The following is a 23056-nucleotide window of genomic DNA, read 5'->3' as shown; positions in this document are numbered from 1 at the left end:
TGATTCTTAAAAATTTCATCAAATCTTCAAAACTTAATAAAAAAAAAAAGATTTTTTTCATTAGAGTACATACACAATCACTTCATACAATCAAGCCACAATGTATTCATAAACACATTTGTCTGGGGAAAGAAAATAGCACAAAAATCGAGTTTTTTCTATTCTTTATCATAGAACAAGTACTTTGACTTTCATCTAGAGAAATTATATGTAGATTTTGATAAGCGACATTCTTTGCATTTTTAATAATCTTCTCATTGCTGCTCTACATTATTATCACATCGTATTCTTGTCTTCTTGTTGTTCTTATCTTAAAATAATAATAAAATTGATCTCATCTACGGAAAACAATTTGCACGTTCTCGCACTAAAAAATTACGGTCAAGTTTTCATGATGATGACAGAACCGATCAGCATATTATTCATGGCAGTCGATTGCTTATCACCATATAACGTTCAAGTGGTTACATTCATATTAACTGGCATAAAATATAGTCAGATGTCACTTGGATTCTATGTGGTCGTCATTTGGCTGCATGTGGCCGGCATTTGATTGATTGTGGCTGGCATTTGACTGCAACGTAGCCGGCATGTGCCCATGTGTCTGGCTTATGGCTGTCATGTGACCGACATTTGGTTGTCATGTGGACGGCATTCGACTGCCATGTGAACGCCCTTCGATTTTCATTTGGACGGCATTAAGCTACTAATTGGACGGCATTCGACTGCCTTGAATAACATGTTCCGATCGGGATACTATTCATGAATATCATAATCTTTGTTGTTGCCATTTATCATCTCTTTCGTTATTTAATGACTAATGCGTGTCCTATTTATTGTACATCTAATGTTTATATTGCAAACAATGACCGATTTATGGTAATTTACACTCATCATTCAGCGAAAGTATTTATTTATCTTTTTTTGTGCGGAACTATGTGACTTTGTCTTGCGTAAAAAGAGAAGCTATTTGTGTGGATATAAAACATGAAAAATGATGTCATTAAGTGGCAGCAGACATTCCATCCATTCATTCACAGATTTTTTATATTGTTTATTTTTGTATCTCTTTTTTGCATAATCCTGATTTAGAAATAAATGACCTAATAAAATAAAATTTAGAAAAGAATTTCCTTTTAAGCATGCGATGTCGAGTTAAGTAAAAATGATTGTTGCCCATTTTTATCTAGTTGCTAATATATGTGACTCATGATGTACTTAGAAGCTATGATAATTTCATGATCGGATAGATTTATTTCATTTGTTCTATGAAATTCATAGTTTTGCTGCCTGAGTGACATAAATGAGAAAAGGTTTAGGTGACATATCAGTATGACGTGGATCATAGTTTAAGAAGGACTGCCTAGTCTGAATCAAGTTTTTCTATAACCCTAGTTTCTACATCTATGATCCTGATCTATGAATTTTTGTCAAACTGCATGTTTGGAATCGATTTCGGGAACTGGAAGTGCTAAGATACAACACAAGTGTGTTGCTTAGATACAGTTGATGTTCTAGTGGTGTGGTTGTATCGTGCCTTATGTCATGAAATAATGTTGATAAATGTATCTGAGACGGAACTTTTAATGAATCGAAATGGAGTCATTCTCCTTTATGTTCATATAGGTTTCCTTTTATTTCACGTTTTTTATGTACAAGCAAAGCAAAGAGGACGTTCACTTATTCGTAACGGTTTTTGTAGGGAGGAGAAAGAATGGGTTGTGATTGGAATCATCAGATGATTTCTCGTGTCACATAATAAGTGAACGACCTCATAGACTCTTGTGATTGCAATTTAAAATTCAAGAATCACCAACCTCATTTCCATATCATAACATCAAAAAGATTCTCAAATAAAACATACATACTTTCAGATTTATTTCCAAAAACGTCATCAAACACATTCAAAACTTAATTACGAAATTAGACTGCATAAAGCTGTTTCCTACAAATTTGATTCATGCATATTTATGCAAACTACGTAGAAGCTTACGAATCTAGATGAATTTTTAAGTCTCAGTGTATGTATATATAAAACTTTATCATCAAACATAAAGAACAACGTCAGAAAATTTAAGTTTCATCAAGCAAAACAACGTAGTATGCACATCCAATCACATTCATTCAGAAAAGTTTTACGTCAATGAAGTTTTTTTTCTTCCTATTTTAATATTTAAAAAGCTCCGACTGTTTTATCAAAAATTATTTAAGCATCATAAATTAGGGAAGTAAATAGTGTAGAAGATGTAACAAATGCGGCTATTTTTTTCTGCGTAGTAAGCCAACATGTTGTAAGCCATAAAGAAAGCAATTTTCTTCTTAATAATAAATTTACGGCATGTTCAGCTAAAGAACATGGAAGATTTATCACGTCAGTATACACAAAAATTCTAAATGGGAATTTGGACGGATTAAAGGTGCTTTTTACCCTCTCTGAAGACAATTGTACTCAAGTGAGCAGCTTTTAAGCATGTGACAAGAATTAGCTTTTGTATGAACATCTTTAGATGATTTTAACTTAGCCAGATCAAACCAGATACATTCAAATTTGACAGATTTATTCAGCATTAAATCATTCCCAATTAGGCTCACCACCTGGTGTATTTTAAACAGATTTATTCTCCTAATTTCGATTTTATTTATCTGGTTCACGAAAGATTTAAAAACAAATTTCATGCTTCCAAAATTAGAGCACAAATATTAAGAATTTGGGTCAGTAATGGAATAAATTATTACTTTAATGCTATTTCATTTTAAAGCATAACATTATGATAAGTGAAATTACCTATAATTTATTGTATGTATGAATCAATATGAATAAATAATATGAGATAATAAGTATATAATTTTGTTTTTGGTAAGTAATTCTAGGGTCGTTCACTTCTTATGCTCGACTTTTTGGACGGGATAGGGGTTTGCGAATGAAACCCATGACCAAAGCTAGTTTTGAAGTCTTTGGTGCACATTATGTGCTAGGTATACAAGGTTATACTTGTATCTGGATAACTATCTTTACGAAATCTTGCACACACGAATTGTAACTAGGTACATTGCAGGATACATCAGGTCTTATGACGTACTCGTGTCTTTGCTATGTGCAAAACATGCAAATAGGTTCGTACCCCACTATAAACTAGGCCTAAAGGGTGTGGTACAACAGATTAATAATCGCAGTGCCTCCAGCTCATAAGGCTTGGCCCTTCAAGCATTATGCATATAGAAGTCGAAGCTGGCTCAAAACGAGTTTCAGAAAGACGTTTAGAACACTAGAGCGCCATTAAGCCATTGTGTCACCAAAATGATTACATGACGGGTTCTATGACGGAAAAATGTTCATTACTTCGACCGTATTAGCTAGGCATTATGTCAAATTGTCCATTCAGGAAAGCTGTTTTGTTCTTGACCTGTGAAATTTGTATGTCATTTATAAATTTTTCCTTTTTACATCCCTTAATTCTCAAAATATTCTTAAAATGCCCCTAAAAAATTCCAATTTAAATAAACAAAAATATAATAAAAGCACACACATTTTAAACAAAGTCTTTGTGGTACATCCAAATGAGAGTGTGGAAAGAATAAACTAAAGTTTAGTTAATGTATTCATCTCTTAATGTCGATTCTGCTTTAAAGAAAGAAAAATAAGATAAAAAGGGGAAAAATAACCTCGTTTCCTTTGAGGAAATGAAAACATTTTAATTTTATACTGCTAGTGCCTCTTTCCTAATTCAACAAATGAAGAACAAGCAAAAATATTTTATTTTATTTTTTGAAAGATGAGAAGTGTTTTTCACAAAACTCCCACAAGCTTTTTCTATCCATCAAAAACTGAGTCGATTGTTATATCTTCCTTGTTTCTTTATTTATAGTTATAAACAATGCTATTTTCGATTATCATTAGATGCTCTAGCCAAGTCCCATAATTAGATTTCTATACAAAACGAGAAAATTTCATTTGTTTCACATATCGAACAAATTGGATATAAAAGCACCGATGAGAGGATGTTTTTTTTAATTTCTTACGCTATTTACACCATGAGATTATCTTTAAGGGTTCAAGGATGGTGACTGCATGATAGACATACCAACAATGGGTTTGAACGAGAAAAATTGAAAATCAATATATCACATCAATACGGCAAATAATGTGATAGTCAATATAGGAGGATATCGACACTACAATATTCTATCCATACTTTTTTCTCTTTTTTTTCGATATCGTGATAAAATAGAATGTAAAAGCGGCAATTCTACATATTGGAAACAATGGCGCTTTTTTCTGTTGTAATCGAGTTGTCAATTGAAATGTAATAAGATTAGGGTTGGTAAATTTAGAGTTGAGCTCAGAATTTTTCAGATTTCAATGTGGAGGTACCTTCAATGGAGTCCAGAAAAAAGTAGAGTTCAGACTCAAGTGGAGGCACTTTTGTGAGCTTTTGGAGTTCGAACTCCCAAAGTATTGTCAATTCTGTTTGAGCTTCTAAAATGGATTCATGTTTATGATGTGATACTCCTAGCAAGCATTCAAAAATGTCAAGTATATTCCAATTTTGTATGGAGACTAGTCAACTTGAGTCTACTTTGCTATACAAATTACGATTCGACTTCGAGATCGGTTATTAATTCTATTTTGATCACCAACATTTAATCACTAGGATACCTCTCCGTCGCAGGGTTGACGACAAGAAACTAGAATACCCTAACAGTAGCATTAAGACTGTTTTAGATTAAAATTAAAATTCACCCCTCAGTTCTGTTCAGAATCATTTGCATTAAGTACCGGAATCATTGATTTTTAACGTCCTTGTCATAATCTTAATAATTCAAATTACTCTCTTAGTCAGCCACTTAAAAAATACTACAGAATCGACATTTCCTTTATAAAGATCTGCTTAAAAAATAAGCATAAAAGGAAAATATCAATGTGCAATTGATAGCTTATAGGCAAGGTTTGCCCATTAACACCCATTCATTAAAACCACATGAGCATATTTGATTTAGTATATCCACTTTGAGTTTGGAAAGAAAGAAAGAAAACGCTCAAGCATGCAATGAGAAAATTAAAGTTAACATCGATTGAGAATGATGTTCGAAATTAATTGGATCTTCAAGGCCTCGATATCGTGTACAATATTTTGGTATCTTTATTTATTGTTCGCATAGAGCAGTGCTGTCATAAAACCACATGCTTTTTTGCTTTGGAAAGAAAGAAAGAAAACCTCAAGCATTGGCATACTTAGGATCTTCAAGATAAGCTTCGATCTAAGCTTTTTTGGTCCGCGGTACACTTTGGGGATAAGCTTCGATCTAAATCACACATTTCATCTTTAACAGACAAAGAGCTCTCATGGAAAGAACACTACGGTACCTTAATCCCCACGACGGTCTCGTTGCCTGTTATGGCATACGACTCATGGCATTTCCAAAAAGATTTGGCGGCACATTTTTGTACTAAGGTTGGACAATACTGGCAAAGAGCATTTTATATCATCAGAACATCTCACTCAACTCCAAAAAACAAAACGTCATGACACGTCATGAGTGATCGACCATAATTAAGTAAAAGCTGAACAATGTCTTCTTTTTGGATTGAAATTAAAAGTTTTATGGACCATATAATAAGAGAAATTCATCATCAAGACGAAAAAAACTGTACATTATGTCGGTTAACTAGATTGAATCACAAATTCAACCCAAATACTCTCTTAATTCCAACATAAAAAAATTTCCAAATCCATAGATTTAGTACATAGCTTAGTTTGGAGCTATTAAAATTTCCACCGAAACGGCAATAAATCTCAATTTACTTCTTCTTTTGTTTATTTTTATATTTTGGTTCGCATTAAACTTTTGCTCCCTCAAACTTGACCTTGTTGGAATCTCTCAATTGTACATTTATTGACTGTAAATCAATGAATATTTAATGCGCTATCTTATCCACCACAAGGGAGCATTTGAACTTATTAAAAAAAAATTTCTAGCTTCTAAGCTATGGAAAATATAAAATGACATAAAATAAGGCAAGAGTCGATGCTTAATGGCTTGAGAAAATAATGCGATGATGACAAGTGGTCGATCAAAAAAATATTTATTGTGATGAACCAAACACCATGAGCATGTGAGCAGCAAATGTACCGATGCACATTTAGATTTATAGATTACGAAGGAAAGAGAGAAAAAAAGGAAGGAACGAATAATAAATAAATTGAAATAATAGTTTTACTCGTTGATCATGTTATTATCGATTCCTTTTAATATTGCCATTAGACTGTATTTGTATGCTCCTCTTTGGAATTTATGACTTTTTTCCAGTAGTTCAATGGATATCAGTGGGACAAATGTGAATGGAAAAAAAGATGTGAATGAAGGATCTTAAAGGAATTTAATGGCTTGGACGCATTTTATGGATGTTATCCTAAATGGCAAGAAGCATGCTCTCTATAGCTTGCTCTACTTAAATATACCAGAGCACCTTATGGTACCAATAAGCATGCTCATTTAGGATAACACTCATAAGCATGCTTTTGGTACCGTAAGTTGCTCATTGAGCATATGCTTGTATGTTAGGTTTACTCTTGGCTTACCCTGCTCTTAAGAGTACGCTCTTTGTCTACTAGCGTTAGCAAGGGGTTCGTTAACTTTCTAGGGGGTAGGGCTTAATAGCTTATACATAGGAAATTGTTTAGCAATTTTTTAACAAGTTTGGGGATCTTTAGACTAGGGTGACTATCAGATCTTCATCAAAATAGGAATTAATTAATGACGGAAGACGGAAGACATCTGAGGAAAGCCATGGATCGCATTTGATCTGGACGGTCAGGGAAGTAAGTAAGCAATAATAAATTTTCTAAAGCATACAGGATTTAATGGAAAATTTCAAAATTACTGTCCAGTGAAAATATACGCAGATAGCCACCCTAAGTTTGCCCTACACTTAGCACGTGGTAACAAGAATTAAGATGTGTCAGTGTGCCAATACCCCTGAAGAGAACATCCATAAACCATCATTTCAAAATCATTTCCAGCATAGAATTCGGCAGTCATAATTTCCAATTTTTTAAAGTAAAATTATTGATTGCTCACAGCAACATCCTTCGAATCTTTCTATGAAGTTGTTATTTCGAAATCATTAAGCTACTTAGCGTGAGTTCGCATTTTTTCCGTCCATCGATGTACATTTCAAGTATTATAATTTTTTCCACGAAGATCTTTATTTTGTTTAGAAAAAGTCGGAAACCTTGATAATTTCCAATCAAATTTTATGTAAATGGATATCCTTTAAGCAATATTTAGGGTTTAACTTCTATGGTAATTTTTTTTATATATATTTATGCAGCATGTACAAAAACAATTTGAATTTCTAATTTCATAAAAATGCTAAACTAATGTCCAATACTAATTAAAATATTCATTATAAGTTAATCTCTTTTATATTCTGTTTATTGGATATTTCAACAACATTTTAGGAAGGACAGCCTTGATTAACATTTTTGTCACAAGCACTTAAAGTTGGAACTCAAAAATGTCCTCAAAACAGCTTCAAGGTAATGTCAAAAAATGAATTTTTCCTGTCCAACTTATCAAAAAAAGTCGTCAAGGATCTTGGCTAGCAGTCAAACTCAAGATAGATAAGAATTTCACAAAAGAAAGATTTTAAAGATGCCTTAGGACATATCAAATGACTATATTTCCCTTTTTGTTTAGTATTTATGTCATTTTTTGTGACAAAAAAAAAATTATTTGAATAAATTGGGGGACAATCATGTCATTTGTGACGTCTACTGTTTATGTGGTGGTCACGCTTTTACACTTTAGTCAATCTTTGGTATGAGATTCAATAATTTTTCATTCGACACAGATGAAAGAAGCTTCGTCACGGCTCCGTCAAGCCTTCGTCATGAATACATTTACATACATCAAATGGAAACTGCTTCCGTGTGTTTCATTTTTAGCACTCGGGATTTGTTGGATTTTGTGACTTGGTTCAATACAACGACAAGAGCTGTGCAATGAGCATTGGACAGAGAAAGAACGTTTAAATAAACACTTTGTCACACTCTCTTATAACCCTCGGTAGCTCAGTAAGTAAGAGCATTTAACATGTAATTAAGAGGACGTGGGTTCAAATCCTAATCGGACTATGTTGTGAGAAAGTGTCCTTCTTCTCTAGAACCTGAGATTTCGAACAGGATTAATACACAGATTTATGATCTTTAGCAATCCCCGGTAGCTCAATAGATAAGACCATCTGCCGTATAATTAAGAGGGTGTGGGTTCGAATCCCAATCAGACTAAGTTGTAGGGAAGTGCACTTTCCTTCTAGAACCTTGGTTTATAGGAAGATTCCAAACATGATTGACACCTAGATTGACTTAACTTATGAACAATTCCCATTGAAAAATATCTTTTAAAGTGACATTAAAGTTTGCCCAAAGGATAATAGGAAACAACAACAAAAAAATAAGAGCAGCAAATCTAAATTCCATTAGATTGTGTGTCCTAGAGGATATCATATTGAAAAATAGACGAGACAACATTAGAGCATCATCTAAGGGGTTGCTAAGAGGAGTGAGAGAGGAAAAGTAATAATAAAGATTGATTTAGTCACATCTGACACGTGCTGAAGACCAAATGAATGAATTGCATAATTGATACAATTTCTTTCTTTTTCTAGGTCAGATGCATGATGGTCATAATATAAACACACAATTCAAATTGAACTAAGTTCATTCGTAACTATCGCTTTAATTCATTAATTTCGTGTTTTGTGACATTTCCGAGTGCAATTAATTAATATAATAGAGACTGGACTGGAGGAAGTAAGAGAAATGTAAATGAAAATCATTTCTAAATTGTAGTGAATAAATTTTCATACATCTCTTCTTTTCTACATGCGATCGCGCCCCCAACGCGCATAAATTGCCGGAACTTTCGCCGTTCTATAGACCGTGATTTATATTTATGCATTTAATGTTTTGTGATTTAAGATTTATTACTTGTTTTAAAATAATTTTCATTGTGGATGTTTTGTTTTATCTATTTGGATGCCCGGTTATTACTTTTACTTCCCATAGCATGCGATTGCTAGTGAAATATGATAGAAAGGTTATTAATTCAATTTATTATTTTCCATTTTTTTTTTGAGTAAACACGCGCACATTACTCTAACTAACCGACTCATTAAAAGTCTCACTTCTTTTGTTTGAAAATCTATTTTTATCAATTGAATATTTTTTCACTTTTCTTGTGATGTGCCTGAATTGCTAGATGGAGCATTTTAACTGTTTACGCAATTAATTACCGACGTTTTTAAATGGAAAATTTTTTTTGTGTTCGCGTGAAGAATTGAAGATTCTACAGTGTTCTGCATTAACACTAATTACCAATAATAATATACTTCATTATCATCTCAACTTACCGAAAATCTGAACTCCTTTTCGAGTACATTATCGTTTACCACTTGAATCAACCCTTCTTGTGTCTCTTCGCTTGTCGGCAATAATGGAACAATCAAGACATATTCTACTGATAATAAATCCTTTAAATATAAATTGATCTTCGATTGTAGAATTGTTGATTCTGTTGTTGTTGATATACTTTCGAGGAGTTGTAGGAGTTTGAGAGTATCATATACAAATTCATTATTATTTTCATGATCTGCATTCATTTTTCTTCTCTGTTTTTAACTTTTTTCCTCTCTCAATTGATACTATTTATTTTATTATCACTCAAAATTTAAGTATTAACTCTCAAAAAATTAATTATACTTCATTTTTCTAAATTTAATTATTTATTTATAATTTTTAAATTTTTATAAGCACTCTTTGTCATTAATTTTGCTAATTTTTTCTGTTAATTTTTTTTCTTCTAAGTATTGAAAACAGCACGAGATTGAAAATTTATCGTCTATACTTTTCGAGCATCGGAAGTAAACTGAATTTTCTCAGAGTGAGAATGAAAACATGTGATAAACATTACAGTACTGTCAACGCACAGTTGATGTTTAAATTGTGTTAGTCGATTGTTTCATAACACTCTGAAACATTTCAAATGTTTGTTTTGAATTTTTAATGGCGGTTGAAGGCTTTCTTTAAATTAATAATTAAATATCCCTAAATGTTTCTTCATAAATAACTGTAAACTTTCTTACTCAACTATTTAACTTTCTTATAATAATTGCTTCATATTTAAAAGTCGTCATCGTCGTCCATATTTTGTAGAATGTCAGCATGTCTCAAACCTAAGAATTAGAAAGATAAGCATAATTAGTTTTTAATTTAAATTTCTTTTTATTGAATTGTCTTGAAAGCACATGAGCCATGTGATAGCTTTAAAATTAGATTTGTGGCTGTTCACTTAGCCCGAGCGACACAAATGAAGAAGGCTCCACCATGGAGCTTTTAAAGCTCTAAGTCTTATTTATTAACAACAAATGGAAGCCGCTAATTTTAGGCAGCCATATGGACGCCAAACGGAGGCGGCTTCGATTTGACATTAAAAAAGGTTTAGCGGAACCGTCCTCATTTGTGTCTCGCGAGGATCAATTCACTTATTACGTTCAAAAATAACGAACTTTTTTCAAAAATGATCAATCGAATTATCGGTGGGTTTGAACATTTTCTGTTGTTTTAATCTCATTTACCCCTCCCATACCCCCTAAGCAAACAGCTCATAATTGTGTGTTACGCAAAAATAACGTAAATTGATATAAAATAGCAGATCACCCTTCTTCCTCCCCCTTCCCCTTGAACGTAATTAGTGAACGGCCCCTTAAAATGAGTATGATTATTTATTTTCGGAATAAAGCCATTCCATGAATATTCATAAAACTAGAAATATGTAAATACAAATCAAATGTAAATGTTACACATGGACTGTATTCATCATGTCTTGAGTATTTAACAGGTCACTCAATTTCTAATTTACAGAAAGCAAATTAAATGCTGGATATTTTAAAAGAAAAGAAAAATGGAAAGAATGCTTGAGCTTCCTTCTCATCTGCATTACCCTTGGTTAGACCCTCAGATGTGCTTGACTCGGAGGTCTTCTCTGTTGTGGCTTTATCAGTATCAATATCCGTTGAAGCTGATTCACTTTCATTGATTGGTATTTCATTGGCAGAAGCATCATTATTAGATGATACAGTTGAACTTTCATTTGATGATACAGTCGCTGTTTCATTAGATGTGCTTGGTTGACATGCAGTCATATTGTATGCAATTTGTGAGAACGTATTGAAGTCATTCTCAATTCGATTATTAACTTGAGTTATTTGTTCATTTGTGAATTGCACCACAGAATGTAAAATAGCTGATACAGCTGAGAAGATTGTATTTACAACATTTGTGCCATTTCCGGTAGAATTTAAGTTAGCTAAACCATTAAAATTGGATGAAACTGTTGATAATGTGCTGGATACATTACTCAATATGTTACTAACAAGCTGTTGAGCTTCACCGACATTTTGAATCGATTGAATTATGAATGGCTGAACACAATTTGATGAATTGGATGTGATATTTACTGGTGCCATTGTTGTTGTTTCATCCATCAATGTTGTTATTAAAGAACTTTCATCAACGGATGATTTCATGACTCCAAGATAATTATTTAATTCATTCATGGCAGGTGTAATAATAGGATCATTATTTACGTTCATTGATGACACTTCCGTTACATCTTTAATTGTATTTAATAAAACTTCAGAAATTTCATTCTGTTCATCTTGAATTTTCGATCTAAGTTCATTTAACTCGTCACGTATGTCTTCACCTGCCAAAAAGTAATTGAGCATTACAAAGAAAACATTAATAATACGAAGAACTTACCTTTTGAAGATGTAACCGTTATGGCAAACAATAAAAACAAGAAGAACTTCATTCTGGTTGCTGTTTACAAAAAAATTTCACTCTTCACTCCAAGAAAGTCTACGACTGAATGTCAACAATATTTATACTACATGTCCATTTTATACCCGAAACAAGATGCTCCACAAAAAAGAAATTTTCTTAGTGTTTATCTTTTTAATGCTAATTAGCATTTCTAAGAAATTTCTCATGCAAATTTAAGGTAGAGTGAAAGACGAAAGAGCATATTGACACGTGCTTCTTTCACGTCGGCTTTGTCTCATTTGTTATTTGATTTAAGAACGGTAATGATGTGTTAGTTACTGCATTGAGTCGTTCGTTAAGGCGCTTCTTGTTTGCTTTTATGGTAGTTGATGTTGTGAATTATTGTTGCGTGTTTAATAAGGTAGTAGGTCAATTGTATGGACGATCGTCTATTATGATTGTGTTTTGAAAGGAAAAGGGAGGTCTGGTGAGGTTGTATGATAATTTGAGCAAAATCCGTAAAGCACAACATGTTCGCTAAAGTACTGCTATGTCGTTGTATTGACGGAGAGACTCGGAGTCAACCTGACGGCACCGTGACGGCTGATTTTGACTCATTATTAACTAATCATAGAAACCTTTGGAATTTTATTTAAATTTTTATATTTTTGTAAAAACATCGATCAATTCTCAATAAAAATAAAACAAAAAAATGACAAGCAAGTGGGCACTTACGACAGCTGTCTTTATCAATTACGTCCTTGGTGTCTCCGTTTTCATCGCACCTGAAAAAAATCAACTATCATATATTGGACCAATGCCTGGATTGATAATTTTAATTTCTTTAGCAATATTATTTTCGGAAACTCAATTGATACCGGCGAGATACAAACAAGATCATACATGGATATTCTTCATCCTTGAGCTGATTTTGAGTCTAGTTCTGTTGGAGTTTTTCATTGTTAAAGTTTGGACGAGAATTGAAGGATTTATGTTTTCCATCATTAAATTCCTTCTTGGACGTGGAAATTTATATGAAGAAATGGGAGGAAATGGATTTATGTCATTGTTAATTTCTGGTATTGCCTTAACATTCCTTCTTTATGCAATTAGTGCAACAAGCTCAACAGAGGCAATAATCAGCAACATTGCTGAAACTTATAACAAAATTGAGGCTCTCTATATGAAGTTTAAACAGTATTCATTTACCCAAAAAGCATGTATGCCTCAATCATCAATGCAAGCTTGCAATATGCAGCCTCAATCATCAATACAAGCTTGCAATATGCAACCTCTACCTGTAAAATCTGAACCAGCTCAAGTATTTCGCTGCGTACCAGTTTGTACTCCTGTAACACAACCATACAAGCGAAATCCTCAATGTCCTATTCATGGTGATCATGAAATCAATCATCATCATGTTGCATCTTCAACTGTTCGATCGAATAAAAGAAGCATGTGATGAGGAAATTAATTATTAACGGTTGAAATAAATTTAAAGTGATATGTTTAAAACGGATTTCTTAACGGTCTTTTTATTTTTAAATTTTTGAACTTCAATTTTCAAAATTTTGAACTTCAGTTTTCAAATCCCTGAATTTCACGAATTTTTTCAATCTGTTATTTAAATTAATTAAGGCAAGATGGAGCAAGCAAATTTAGTTAAATTATTAATTAACAATTCATCAAACGTTTACGAAATAAATTTTGACTGGAATATTCCGAAATACCAGCTGAATACGATTTATTCTGAAAATCTGAAGCTAAGGGATGATCTTGAATGGTAATGTCGATATCAAAAGTTCTATTGTTTATTAAATTATATATTTTTTCAGTACAATTATGCTTGTTCCGAAAAAGTGTTATGGACGGACCATAAAGAATTTTGTTCGCTCGCAATCGACGATTTTATTCACAAAAGTTCCAGACGATGGTCGAGAAACTTGGTTTAGTTACAGTATACGAACAATTACGAATTTTCCATTGGCCTGTGCTGGATTTCGTAGAATCGAGATGAGCTCTGAAGCATATGTTGGAAACCGAAACAATTTATCTACTGCTAGCTACAAACAATTACTTGATAAGAATTCTTCATTAAACTTGAATGTCAAAGTAGGCGTAATTATCTTAATTGTCACTTGAAACATTAACAATTTTTAATTACAGTTTTATCTTGATGATATTGGATGTTCATCATTCAGCATTGACCATTTCGGAGAAGGACATACTCTATTGTCTCCATATTTTTCTTACGATGACATCATGTATCCTGACATTACATTAATCAGCGCCGACAATAATAAATTTCCTGCTAATAAAGCAGTTTTAGCAGCACGCAGTTCAGTTTTTGCTAAAGTATTGGCTGAGGATATTGATACTTACGTAATCGAAGGAGGATTCAGCAAGGATGATATCATGGCATTTCTTCAATTTCTATACACTGATACAATTTCTGTCGATAAATTAGATGACAGTGCAATCAACTTGATGGAATTGGCATCTAAATATGAAGTTTCTGAACTAGTCAACTTATGCCAACAATATATTTTTAAGGAATGCAAGACACAAATAGCAGAGTAAGTTACAATTCCTATTGCAGCTATTTCTATTTTTCTTATTGATTTGATTGTTATTTGCAGCATATCTATGAAGATGAAGAAACTATCTAGTGAGGACATATTTGCTCTGGATAATTTCAATGAATTTAATCGATGCGTAAAGAATTTGTATCGATGTACTAAGGACATTAATGCCATTAAGTAAGTCAAAAAACTACTGAAAAAGAATTTAGTTAATATGTCATTGAAGACATAAAGTTCCTAATCTGTAAACACAATTTATTTAGGTGTTTTATGCTATAAATTTACAAAATAAAGGAACAGCGAAATAAAAAGGTTGTAAGAAATAAATGCAACTAATATTAAGATGGCTTATCTTCTGCTTCTTTTGGCGGTTGTATTTGCTGTGCTTGAGATTGTTGAACATTAACTAGTGACGTTACAGCTGTTTGAATTCCGTGCTGCCAGAATTTTCTTACATGTGACATTTTCGCGGTGAGAGTTCTAGCATCTAATGTCATTGGATCTCCTATTAAATCGGGATTGCTTGATGATCTTGCTAATGGTGCTAAGCCTGATGGATACATCACAGGTTGGAAGGGTTGAAGGGAATTGTATTGACTACTTGATCTGAGAATCATTAGAAGATTTACATTAAAAAGTCATACTTGAAATGACTAGACACAAACTCACCTGCTTTCATAGTCTTCAGAATGTCTAAATTTATCTATTTCGGAATTAAGGATAATCATATCTCGATGCTTACTTAATAACTGCTTCGTTAATCTCGTTCGATCTTTGTGCAAACTTCTCTTATCATTTAAAAGCTTTTCTATTTGAATTTTATACGACTTTTCACGTGCAAGATTTTCATCTTGAAGCTTCTTAAATAATTCTATGGCAGAGATTGTATCATTCTTCATTCCACACAATGTACGATTCTCTTCTACAAGTTTATTATAATCCGCTAATAAATGTTGATATTTTGTCTGAAGATCCTCAGACTCAGTTTTCATCTGTCCGTGAACACTCTTGATGTCCGATACTGCATGTGTATTCTAGAATTTAGAAGGATTCTATTTGAATTATAATTATTTACGAAACGAATTGTGACTGTAAAGAGTATTCTTACAAATAATTGGAAGACTTCTGATTTAATCATTTTTAGTTCCTCTTCGGTTTTTTCGAGTAGTTCTGAGAGTCCCTTTTCTTTTTCCCTTAGTTCCTCACTGCCGGCTTTAAGATCGTTTAACTAAAGATTGAAAATCAGTTATTAGAAAACAATCAGTCAATCCAAATTATCAATCAGGTGCTGTGTTTACGTATCTAATGTGAATCTACGAATCTGTGGTTATGCAACAGAAAGCAACCCTGATAATATATAATTCAATACCAGCTTACTCTGTGATTAAGTGTTCTATTTGATTCCCTTAAAGCTTCATTTTCATTTCGAAGGTGATGCACAGTATTCTCATGTTGCAAGACGACCCGCATCTGATCTTTCATTTGTTCTGTTTTCGCTGCAATTTCATCCATCAATTTCTGCTCTCTTTTAAATGCATCTTCCTTTCGATTCTTAATTTCATGTGATATTTCGTACGCATGAATCCTCCATCTATGGACAAATTGATTTTTATCAATATTGATAAGCATAAATGCTGCAAAAATACTTACTTCTCTTCTCTGGTTGTTAGATCTTCTAATTTTGCACTTTTTGATTCAAGTTCTGATTCGATGGCAGCTAGTCTTGCTAGATTTTGATTGAGTTTATCTCTAGATGAATTCACCTCATCATTCTGTTCCTTTACTCGCATTTCAAGTAGCGATACTTTACTCTTCAATTCGCCTATAATCTGAATTGACTTCAGACACTCATCCCTTAATTTACTCTTTTCCTCGAAGGCAGTTTTCTGAAGTTTTTCATATTGTTGCGTTTTCCTCTTCAAAGCTTCCGTTGCTTTTGAACTTTCTAATGATTTGTTCATTAATTTTGTCTTAAGATCATTAATTTGCATCACAGTTGACGATGTACGCGTTGGTGAATTTTTAGCTGAACAACTACATGATTTCTTTAGCATTTCGTGCTCCGTTTCTATTCGTTGTTGCTCTACTGTCATTTCTGATATCCGTTTATTCTTATCACATACGTCTGATTTGAGATTTTCTATTTCCATAAGTAAGCTTCCGTTCTAAAATAAATTAAAGGTTAGTGGTGTCCTAACAGAAATCAAGTAGTAACTGACCTCAAATTGAATCGTATCCAAATTAACCTGCAATTCACCAAAACGCGCCTCATAAGATTCTATAGTTTTCCTTAGAATATCATTTTGGCTTTCGAGATCTTGCATTGAATTTTGAAGTATGGCAGTTTGTTTCATAAGTTCCTCATGATGTGTACTCTGTGTATGAGACTGAATAAGTTGCTCCGTAAGAGCTGTGATTTCTGATTCTAGTTCTTTGATTGTCGTGTCAGATTTCATTTTTTGGGATGCCATTTTTTCGAGATATTCAGCTTCCTGTAAGTGCAAAACATGAAAATTTTTTATTAAACTTTGATGCATGACACACGTCAGTAAAACTTACAATTTCAACACAACGACTACGGTAATGTTTCAGACAATTTATATCTCGCTCACGATTGCTAATTTCCTTCTCAATTTGCTGTTGCTGTTCTCTCTGTGCTATTTTAAAATTTTCCAACTAAAATTAAATAAAAAATTTTCATTTAATATAATAATAAGCTAAATTAAGTGCAGGAAGTTAAACTTTTTTATGCAAAAAGCAAAAGTGAAAAGAAAATGGAAAAACTTTTTTCAAGAATATTTTTCCCCCAAAAAACCAGCATAAGAAAATCCATGAACCTTGAAGAATGTGTTTTACATGCAATCGCAAAAGCACTTACAAACACATATTTTCACGTGAATGGTGCTAGAAAAGAAATTCATTTATTTCCAATATAACGTCTCGCAAAACCGTGACTGAAGTAATATATTCTTCTTTTATGCCATCAAAAGGAAATAATATGAAAAGTTTGAATAGGTCTTTGTTTGTGAAATGAGAGAATATGACGCATGCCTTTCAAATATTAAGATTTTTGGTCATGTTTGGCTTCTAAAAACCCATTGATTTCGGTTACTGGCTCTGTCACCTAGTTTGTACAAATTATTTATCGACTAATTAAGCTGACATCGATTCAAACAGTCTAAACCCCATCAAATGCTGAATGCCATAATTGAAATTAATTAGTAGCATGTGTCTGAGCCAGTGTTGTCGACTAGTCTACTAGATTATTAAGGAAAAAAGATTCGCATAAAATTACAAGCATTTTCCCAACAAACAGAAAGATCTGTGCTTGAAATTTGAGTAATTATTAATCTTGAATCTACATCGTTTTTGGAGTAGTAAGTCAGAGCAATTTCTTTGTGCGAAATAATGTGAAAAGATTTAATCCGATGTAATTAACTAAGTTGAATCTAAGATACTGACAACAAATACATCTTGTTCCTATGATATACAATCGATTATTCTGAACAGCACAACGTGTTCTGTGGTGCCGGTCTACGGTGCCGTATTAATGGAATGACGTGAATTTGTCCCGAATAGCAAAAAAAGGTTAATCGATCCATAAATCCGGCTCCAGACGGTCGCTATTCTGACTTGAAGCCGAATTTGATTCAAATCCAAAAATATGTCGGCCTGTTACCGGATATTGGATCGATTAACTGATTTACTATTCATACAATTTGACTGTACAGACAACACCATAACAGCTGATTTCAACCAATTTTCCGTATGATCAGTAACATGCAGGGTATCATGTTTGTAACTGAATAAAGAATTTTCCATACAAAATCCCGAGTCAACTTCGAGCTCTGTTGAAGAATATGTAAATCTTTCATATAAGACTATGCTCATCGATTCTAATGATTCCTCTATTAATCACATTCTACAAACAACATGCCCCTGAAGTGCCTAACTCAATATTTCTTGACGGGAATTTATTCGACTCGATCAAAACGAATGAATAAATCATTTTCTTGGCGAAAAGTCGCTAAAAGCTTGAAGAAATAGGGAAGAGAAGGAGAAATGAAATTTATTGAATTTGATGATATTTTTCCTGTGACATAAAATTATTGACGTCCTTGAAAGGAATGTATTGGGATTATCCTGTGTGTTAAAAATAACACAATTGAGGAAGTTTTATAAATAATAATAAATTGCGATTATAAATGTATATTTTTCCTGTAGATTGATTTGACGGCTTACAATGAAAACAATTCACATTTGAAGCCTTCAATTTTTTTTTGGACTACTTCCACATATGAGCTCTTGTCACGAAATTTTCTTCAAAAATATTTCTTGCTAAAAAATTTTAAACTTAATTTTTCGTCAGTTTTGAGTTCTTTTGAAGCCTAGCGTTATAACATCTGGATTAGTTTGTAGTGAAAACTGTCAATCAGGTTTTGTGGAAATAGTCGAATTATGCAATCTTACATAATACAGTAAAGCAAATATTATTTATTTCAAGTCATGAGTCAAATATCAAAAATGTTGCAATATGTATATTGTGCAGTAATGAGCAAATAATGAGTTGCTTTGTTAGTTGATGACTTGCTGATGACTACTTGCTCGTTTCTTTGATAACTAGGCGATTATTTCTTGACAATTCCTTTGTTAAGTTTAAGTTCAGTATTTAGGGATTGGATGGCACTTTTTGGAAGGACAATAATTTCCAAAAAAATTGTACATAAATTAAAGACTCTAGAAGATAGCAATTGATAGACACTTCTGAAATTGATAATTTAAATTGACAGAGGAGATCATACAAAAGAAGCCAGGCTACAAACCGAGTAGAAAATGCCAAAAATTCCGTATCAAGCCGATTCGACTCTGACTTGACGGCGAATTTATTGAATCTGGCTATAGTTATAGCGATATCATAGACGTCTCAGGGATTTCATAGATTACATTTTATAGGACAGACATAAAGAAAAGCTAGACAATAGAGCTAAGAATTAAGGTATATATTGAATGAACTGTTTCTACACTGCAAATTCACTATGTATTGGACAGTAAATGAAATATTATTTTACAAAACATTTCAAATTTTGCTAGACTTCATTCTAATTTTAAGAAGACGCACGAGAGTCGATTGCCGCATTTAGAATTCGTCGAAAGCTGAATCTATCTTTAGATAACTTCTGCCTGTTTCTAATTCCCAGCACTTTTGCATCGTTGCTCACACAGCAATCCCATGAGCTCTTTGGTCTACCTCGAGATTTCATAATGGACTGGACAGTAAATGAAACATAAAATCGTTTTAAACCAATCGTAAAAGATGTCGCATTACGCTCTATACGTAGCCTAACAATTTTTCCACACAATTTTATAATTTTGCAAATATTTTATATATTAATTTCCAGACAAAATAAAACTACTATTAAGAAAGTAAGTCATTGCAGTTGTTTATGGCGCCAAACTTTACTGATAATGATTGCATTTTTATTGGTATTCAACTATTAGCCTAGCGACATTAATTTTTAAAACAAATAAACAATGTTTTGCACGTGTCAAACGTCAATGCACATCCCCACAGAGAGCATAATGATTAGAACTATTTTTGCAATTCAGATAAATTTATTTTCAATGCACATTTCCTTGGAAATGACCTAAGGTTATCTAAAATTTATGTTCTACGGTGATGTGAATGAACTGAATGAAAATAAACTCAATTGTATAATATAAACAGAATTGAATCGCACGAATAGAATTCTTTACGTTCACAAAATACATTCACATTTAAAGATGTGAAGGTGAAATACACAAATCAATGATTTTTTCGAGATAATTCTTCATTACGATTAGATACGGATTACTGTAATGTGTAATGTATGCTTGAACCTTGAAATATTTTATACTAATTGGCGGTTGAGAAAATTATGTAGTCCCTTTGAAGAACTTTGTATATTTTGAGGCTATACATTTGGAATTGGAAATATATTGAGGATTTTACAACGGATTATGGTCTACAAATGTTGGATTTTGCGTCTCCAATACAACTTAGAACTGTTGTACCATTTTACTACTGATGCAATATAAGTAAGCATTATGTCTAGGAACCTATGGTAGCTAGAGCACTTGACACACAACTAAGAGATCGTGGGTTCCAGTCCTACTCATAATCTCTACCTTTTAATACATTATAATTTCTAAAATTAAGTAGGAAAAGAGTAATCTTCAAGCTTTAGAGATCATCTTAAGGCACTCATTTTCTTTCTGTATAAACTCAATAGAAATTATGCTCATCTTCAAAATCATAACTTTTTTTATAAACATCACTTCTGAATGAACATTAAAAATGAAAACATTTTGCTATTAAAATTAAATTGGAATTTTTCAATTCTAATAAAATTCACACGGAATTGGGTCAAAAGTAATTGTTATTGTGCGTATTGATATCTCTTTTATGCTTTACACAGCTATAAAAAATTTTCATTTTCAACATGTCAGTGTTGCTTCCTGAGTACATATGAGCCGTAAACACAAAACAATATGGATTTCTTGTTTTTATAAAAATTGTTGAACTTTTATAGAATATTTTTTAAAAACAGAGCTGGCGACTAGTTTTTTAAACAAATGGATTGAGTTTTCTGCAGAATGACGTCTGAGAACAGTGCGATATTGTCGGTTGTTTCTCTTACAATATCATATGTGTAGATGTTGTAGAGAGGATGCTCGTAGTACTCAGAATTTGATTTCATTGATTACTGAGAACTGACCTTTAATAAAAACTGAGAAAGTTCTTTCACTTAGGAAATAATTTACAATATTTTTGAGTAGAAACCTTAATTTGATCATTTTAAACAAGAGTACGTTATGCCATACTCTGTCAAGAACACCTTTCTTCACAATAACTCACACCAACACTGGAAACTTCCAAAGTTTGCAAAGAAAACTTTTACAACTTAAATTGAATGATTTAATCTACATGAAATGGAATGAAAATTTTCTTTTTATAATGAATCATTTAGTTCCAAAACGAAAGCTCAACCAAAATCGTTTTTCTCATCTGTTGAATTTCACTTTATTTCCAACAAAAATTTTACTCGTCTTGCTTCTTAGTTTTTGTACTTATTGCATTTATTGAATTTAAAAGGCAAATGAAGTATTCTTTTTTTTCGATTTCCAGAAGAATGGGAAAATAAATTAAATGCAAAAGCAGGAATGACAAGTTCTGCAATACAATTTATGATACCATGAAAAATTTCTCATTTAAGGTAAATATTTGATTTTTTAAATAAATATTTTCATTTTTGTACCGTATAAGTTGATGATTTATTTTATTTTTCAGGTAGGCTCCTTCCTCAATCACTCAATGGAATGAAAATGGAAAACAATTGTTTTGAAGGTAAAAATGTGATTCAATTCCATTTTAAATCAAACGCGCTTGTCGAATTGAAAGGTCATTAAATAGTTCTTTTTTAAACATTATATTGCTCCCTGTCATGTACAGTGGTAAATTTTTCCAAGTAATTTAGTTTTATTCACCTTTCATAATAATCCATGCTGAACATTGTATGATTTGTACTACACAATAATCATAAATATCAAATTACATAATCATCTGCCTTTTTTATTGTTCATGTCATAAATATAAATTGCATAGAGGAATTAAAAAATTCCAAACTTTTCTTGTTTCTTAAAGCAACCACTGAAGGATATCCTTTTCTAATTTCACACAGATACCACAAGACGCAAACAAAAATAACAAACTTTCACTGTTTTATTAGGTCAATGTTCAAAGAAAATGAAAATTTATGTCTAGCACTTTTTATGCAATCAACACTTTAGCGCGCGAAAATTTTCATCGAGGAAAAGCTCTACTCTAACCGCCTAACTTATGGCAAAGGCTATCTCAGACTAAAAATCACACTAGGGCAAAAATATATATTATTCTATATTCGATGGAAAAATATGTTTATACAGAAAATCTTTTTTTATGTTTTAATATGAAAATTTTATGCTGATAGTGTATGCTCATCGCAATACGATATAAATACAAATATACAGCATAATGCCTTTTGATAGTAGTATTTTATTTCGATATGTATTTTCCTTTTACCACGTTTTTTGTTTACTCGATTTCTAGAACCAATCGACTCGTGCTTCTGGGGGACAAAATAGAGAGTCAGCAACATGGCGTAGGACGGTAATGAAGGAATGCCAGTTAGATGTCAAAACTGAGAATTTGTACAAGCTTTGTGATACAGCCAGCAACAGAGTCAGATGGAAGGTCTTTTGTAGCAACCTAGGCTCCAAGTCGAAGCATGGTTCCAGTAAGTAAGTTAAATAGAGAGTCAAATTGAACTAAGAAGTTAATTGGTGCTTTTGAACTTGAAAACTAGATTATAAATTTCTGGAGTATCTCTGGTATGCAATGTTGTATCAGAATAGTGTTGAATCTGGAGTATGATAGCGAATCTGCTAGTACGAAAGTAAGGCCTCTGGCCCAATGTTTAGACTACAAAACGGATGTGAATCAACCTTTCGTGAGTTACGTATTTGTCATTTAGAAGTAAAATAAATCTTTTCATTAACCTGAACAGCACAACGTGTGCAATAAGTACAATTCTACGTCACCGTATTAACGGCAGGACACAAAGTTCCCTT

General features: G+C 32.5%; 4 protein-coding genes across 11 annotated transcripts in view; 1 reads left to right on the top strand and 3 right to left on the bottom strand.

The window, feature by feature from the left end:
* LOC139092481 (cGMP-dependent 3',5'-cyclic phosphodiesterase-like) overlaps positions 1–9776 on the bottom strand; it is a 29675-nt gene extending 19899 nt beyond the window's left edge. The window contains exon 1 of the mRNA XM_070642892.1: positions 9416–9776. Coding sequence (XP_070498993.1) covers positions 9416–9664 — 249 coding nt within the window. The 5' untranslated portion in view covers positions 9665–9776. The remainder of the gene's footprint in view (positions 1–9415) is intronic.
* A 300-nt stretch (positions 9777–10076) lies between these two features.
* On the bottom strand, positions 10077–12499 carry LOC139092482 (uncharacterized). Of its 2 annotated transcripts, XM_070642894.1 has the most exons (3): positions 11826–12499; positions 11005–11769; positions 10077–10237 (listed from the first exon to the last, which is right to left on the bottom strand). In XM_070642894.1, exons 1-3 carry the CDS (start codon positions 11875–11877, stop codon positions 10185–10187), a joined length of 870 nt encoding a protein of 289 aa, XP_070498995.1. In that variant the 5' UTR covers positions 11878–12499; the 3' UTR covers positions 10077–10184. The 2 variants fall into 2 exon arrangements, with proteins under 2 accessions (XP_070498995.1, XP_070498994.1); XM_070642893.1 differs by lacking the exon at positions 10077–10237 and having other exon boundaries at positions 10853–11769.
* Positions 12500–13430: 931 nt separating this feature from the next.
* Positions 13431–14591, top strand: LOC139092469 (uncharacterized). The gene is made up of 4 exons (XM_070642876.1): positions 13431–13611; positions 13664–13940; positions 13995–14404; positions 14468–14591. The coding sequence occupies exons 1-4, from the start codon at positions 13472–13474 to the stop codon at positions 14589–14591; spliced, it is 951 nt and encodes a 316-aa protein (XP_070498977.1). The 5' UTR covers positions 13431–13471.
* A 53-nt stretch (positions 14592–14644) lies between these two features.
* LOC139092492 (putative leucine-rich repeat-containing protein DDB_G0290503) overlaps positions 14645–23056 on the bottom strand; it is a 28521-nt gene continuing 20109 nt past the window's right edge. For all 7 annotated transcript variants that reach the window (XM_070642905.1, XM_070642907.1, XM_070642902.1 and 4 more), the window contains 7 exons: positions 16970–17086; positions 16630–16902; positions 16061–16575; positions 15788–16001; positions 15519–15638; positions 15080–15444; positions 14645–15016 (listed from right to left, as the gene is read on the bottom strand). In XM_070642905.1, the coding sequence (XP_070499006.1) occupies positions 14749–15016; positions 15080–15444; positions 15519–15638; positions 15788–16001; positions 16061–16575; positions 16630–16902; positions 16970–17086 (1872 nt within the window). In that variant the 3' untranslated portion in view covers positions 14645–14748. The remainder of the gene's footprint in view (positions 15017–15079; positions 15445–15518; positions 15639–15787; positions 16002–16060; positions 16576–16629; positions 16903–16969; positions 17087–23056) is intronic.

Source organism: Chironomus tepperi, unplaced genomic scaffold (genome assembly GCF_022539635.2).
Source record: "Chironomus tepperi strain 1889 unplaced genomic scaffold, CSIRO-AGI_Ctep_v1 contig_301, whole genome shotgun sequence".
NCBI classification, from domain to species: Eukaryota; Metazoa; Arthropoda; class Insecta; order Diptera; family Chironomidae; genus Chironomus; species Chironomus tepperi.
The sequence above is the reverse complement of the archived record's forward strand: the minus strand, read 5'-3'. Positions and strand labels throughout refer to the sequence as shown.

Excerpts from the sequence above, each read along its gene's own strand:
- LOC139092469 (XM_070642876.1), top strand. The coding sequence starts at position 13,472 with ATGGAGCAAGCAAATTTAGTTAAATTATTAATTAACAATTCATCAAAC. Across the intron at positions 13,612-13,663 it reads CTAAGGGATGATCTTGAATG|TACAATTATGCTTGTTCCGA; the intron begins GTAATGTCGATA and ends ATATTTTTTCAG. Across the intron at positions 14,405-14,467 it reads TGCAAGACACAAATAGCAGA|CATATCTATGAAGATGAAGA; the intron begins GTAAGTTACAAT and ends TGTTATTTGCAG.
- LOC139092482 (XM_070642893.1), bottom strand. The coding sequence starts at position 11,877 with ATGAAGTTCTTCTTGTTTTTATTGTTTGCCATAACGGTTACATCTTCA. Across the intron at positions 11,770-11,825 it reads AACGGTTACATCTTCAAAAG|GTGAAGACATACGTGACGAG; the intron begins GTAAGTTCTTCG and ends ACTTTTTGGCAG.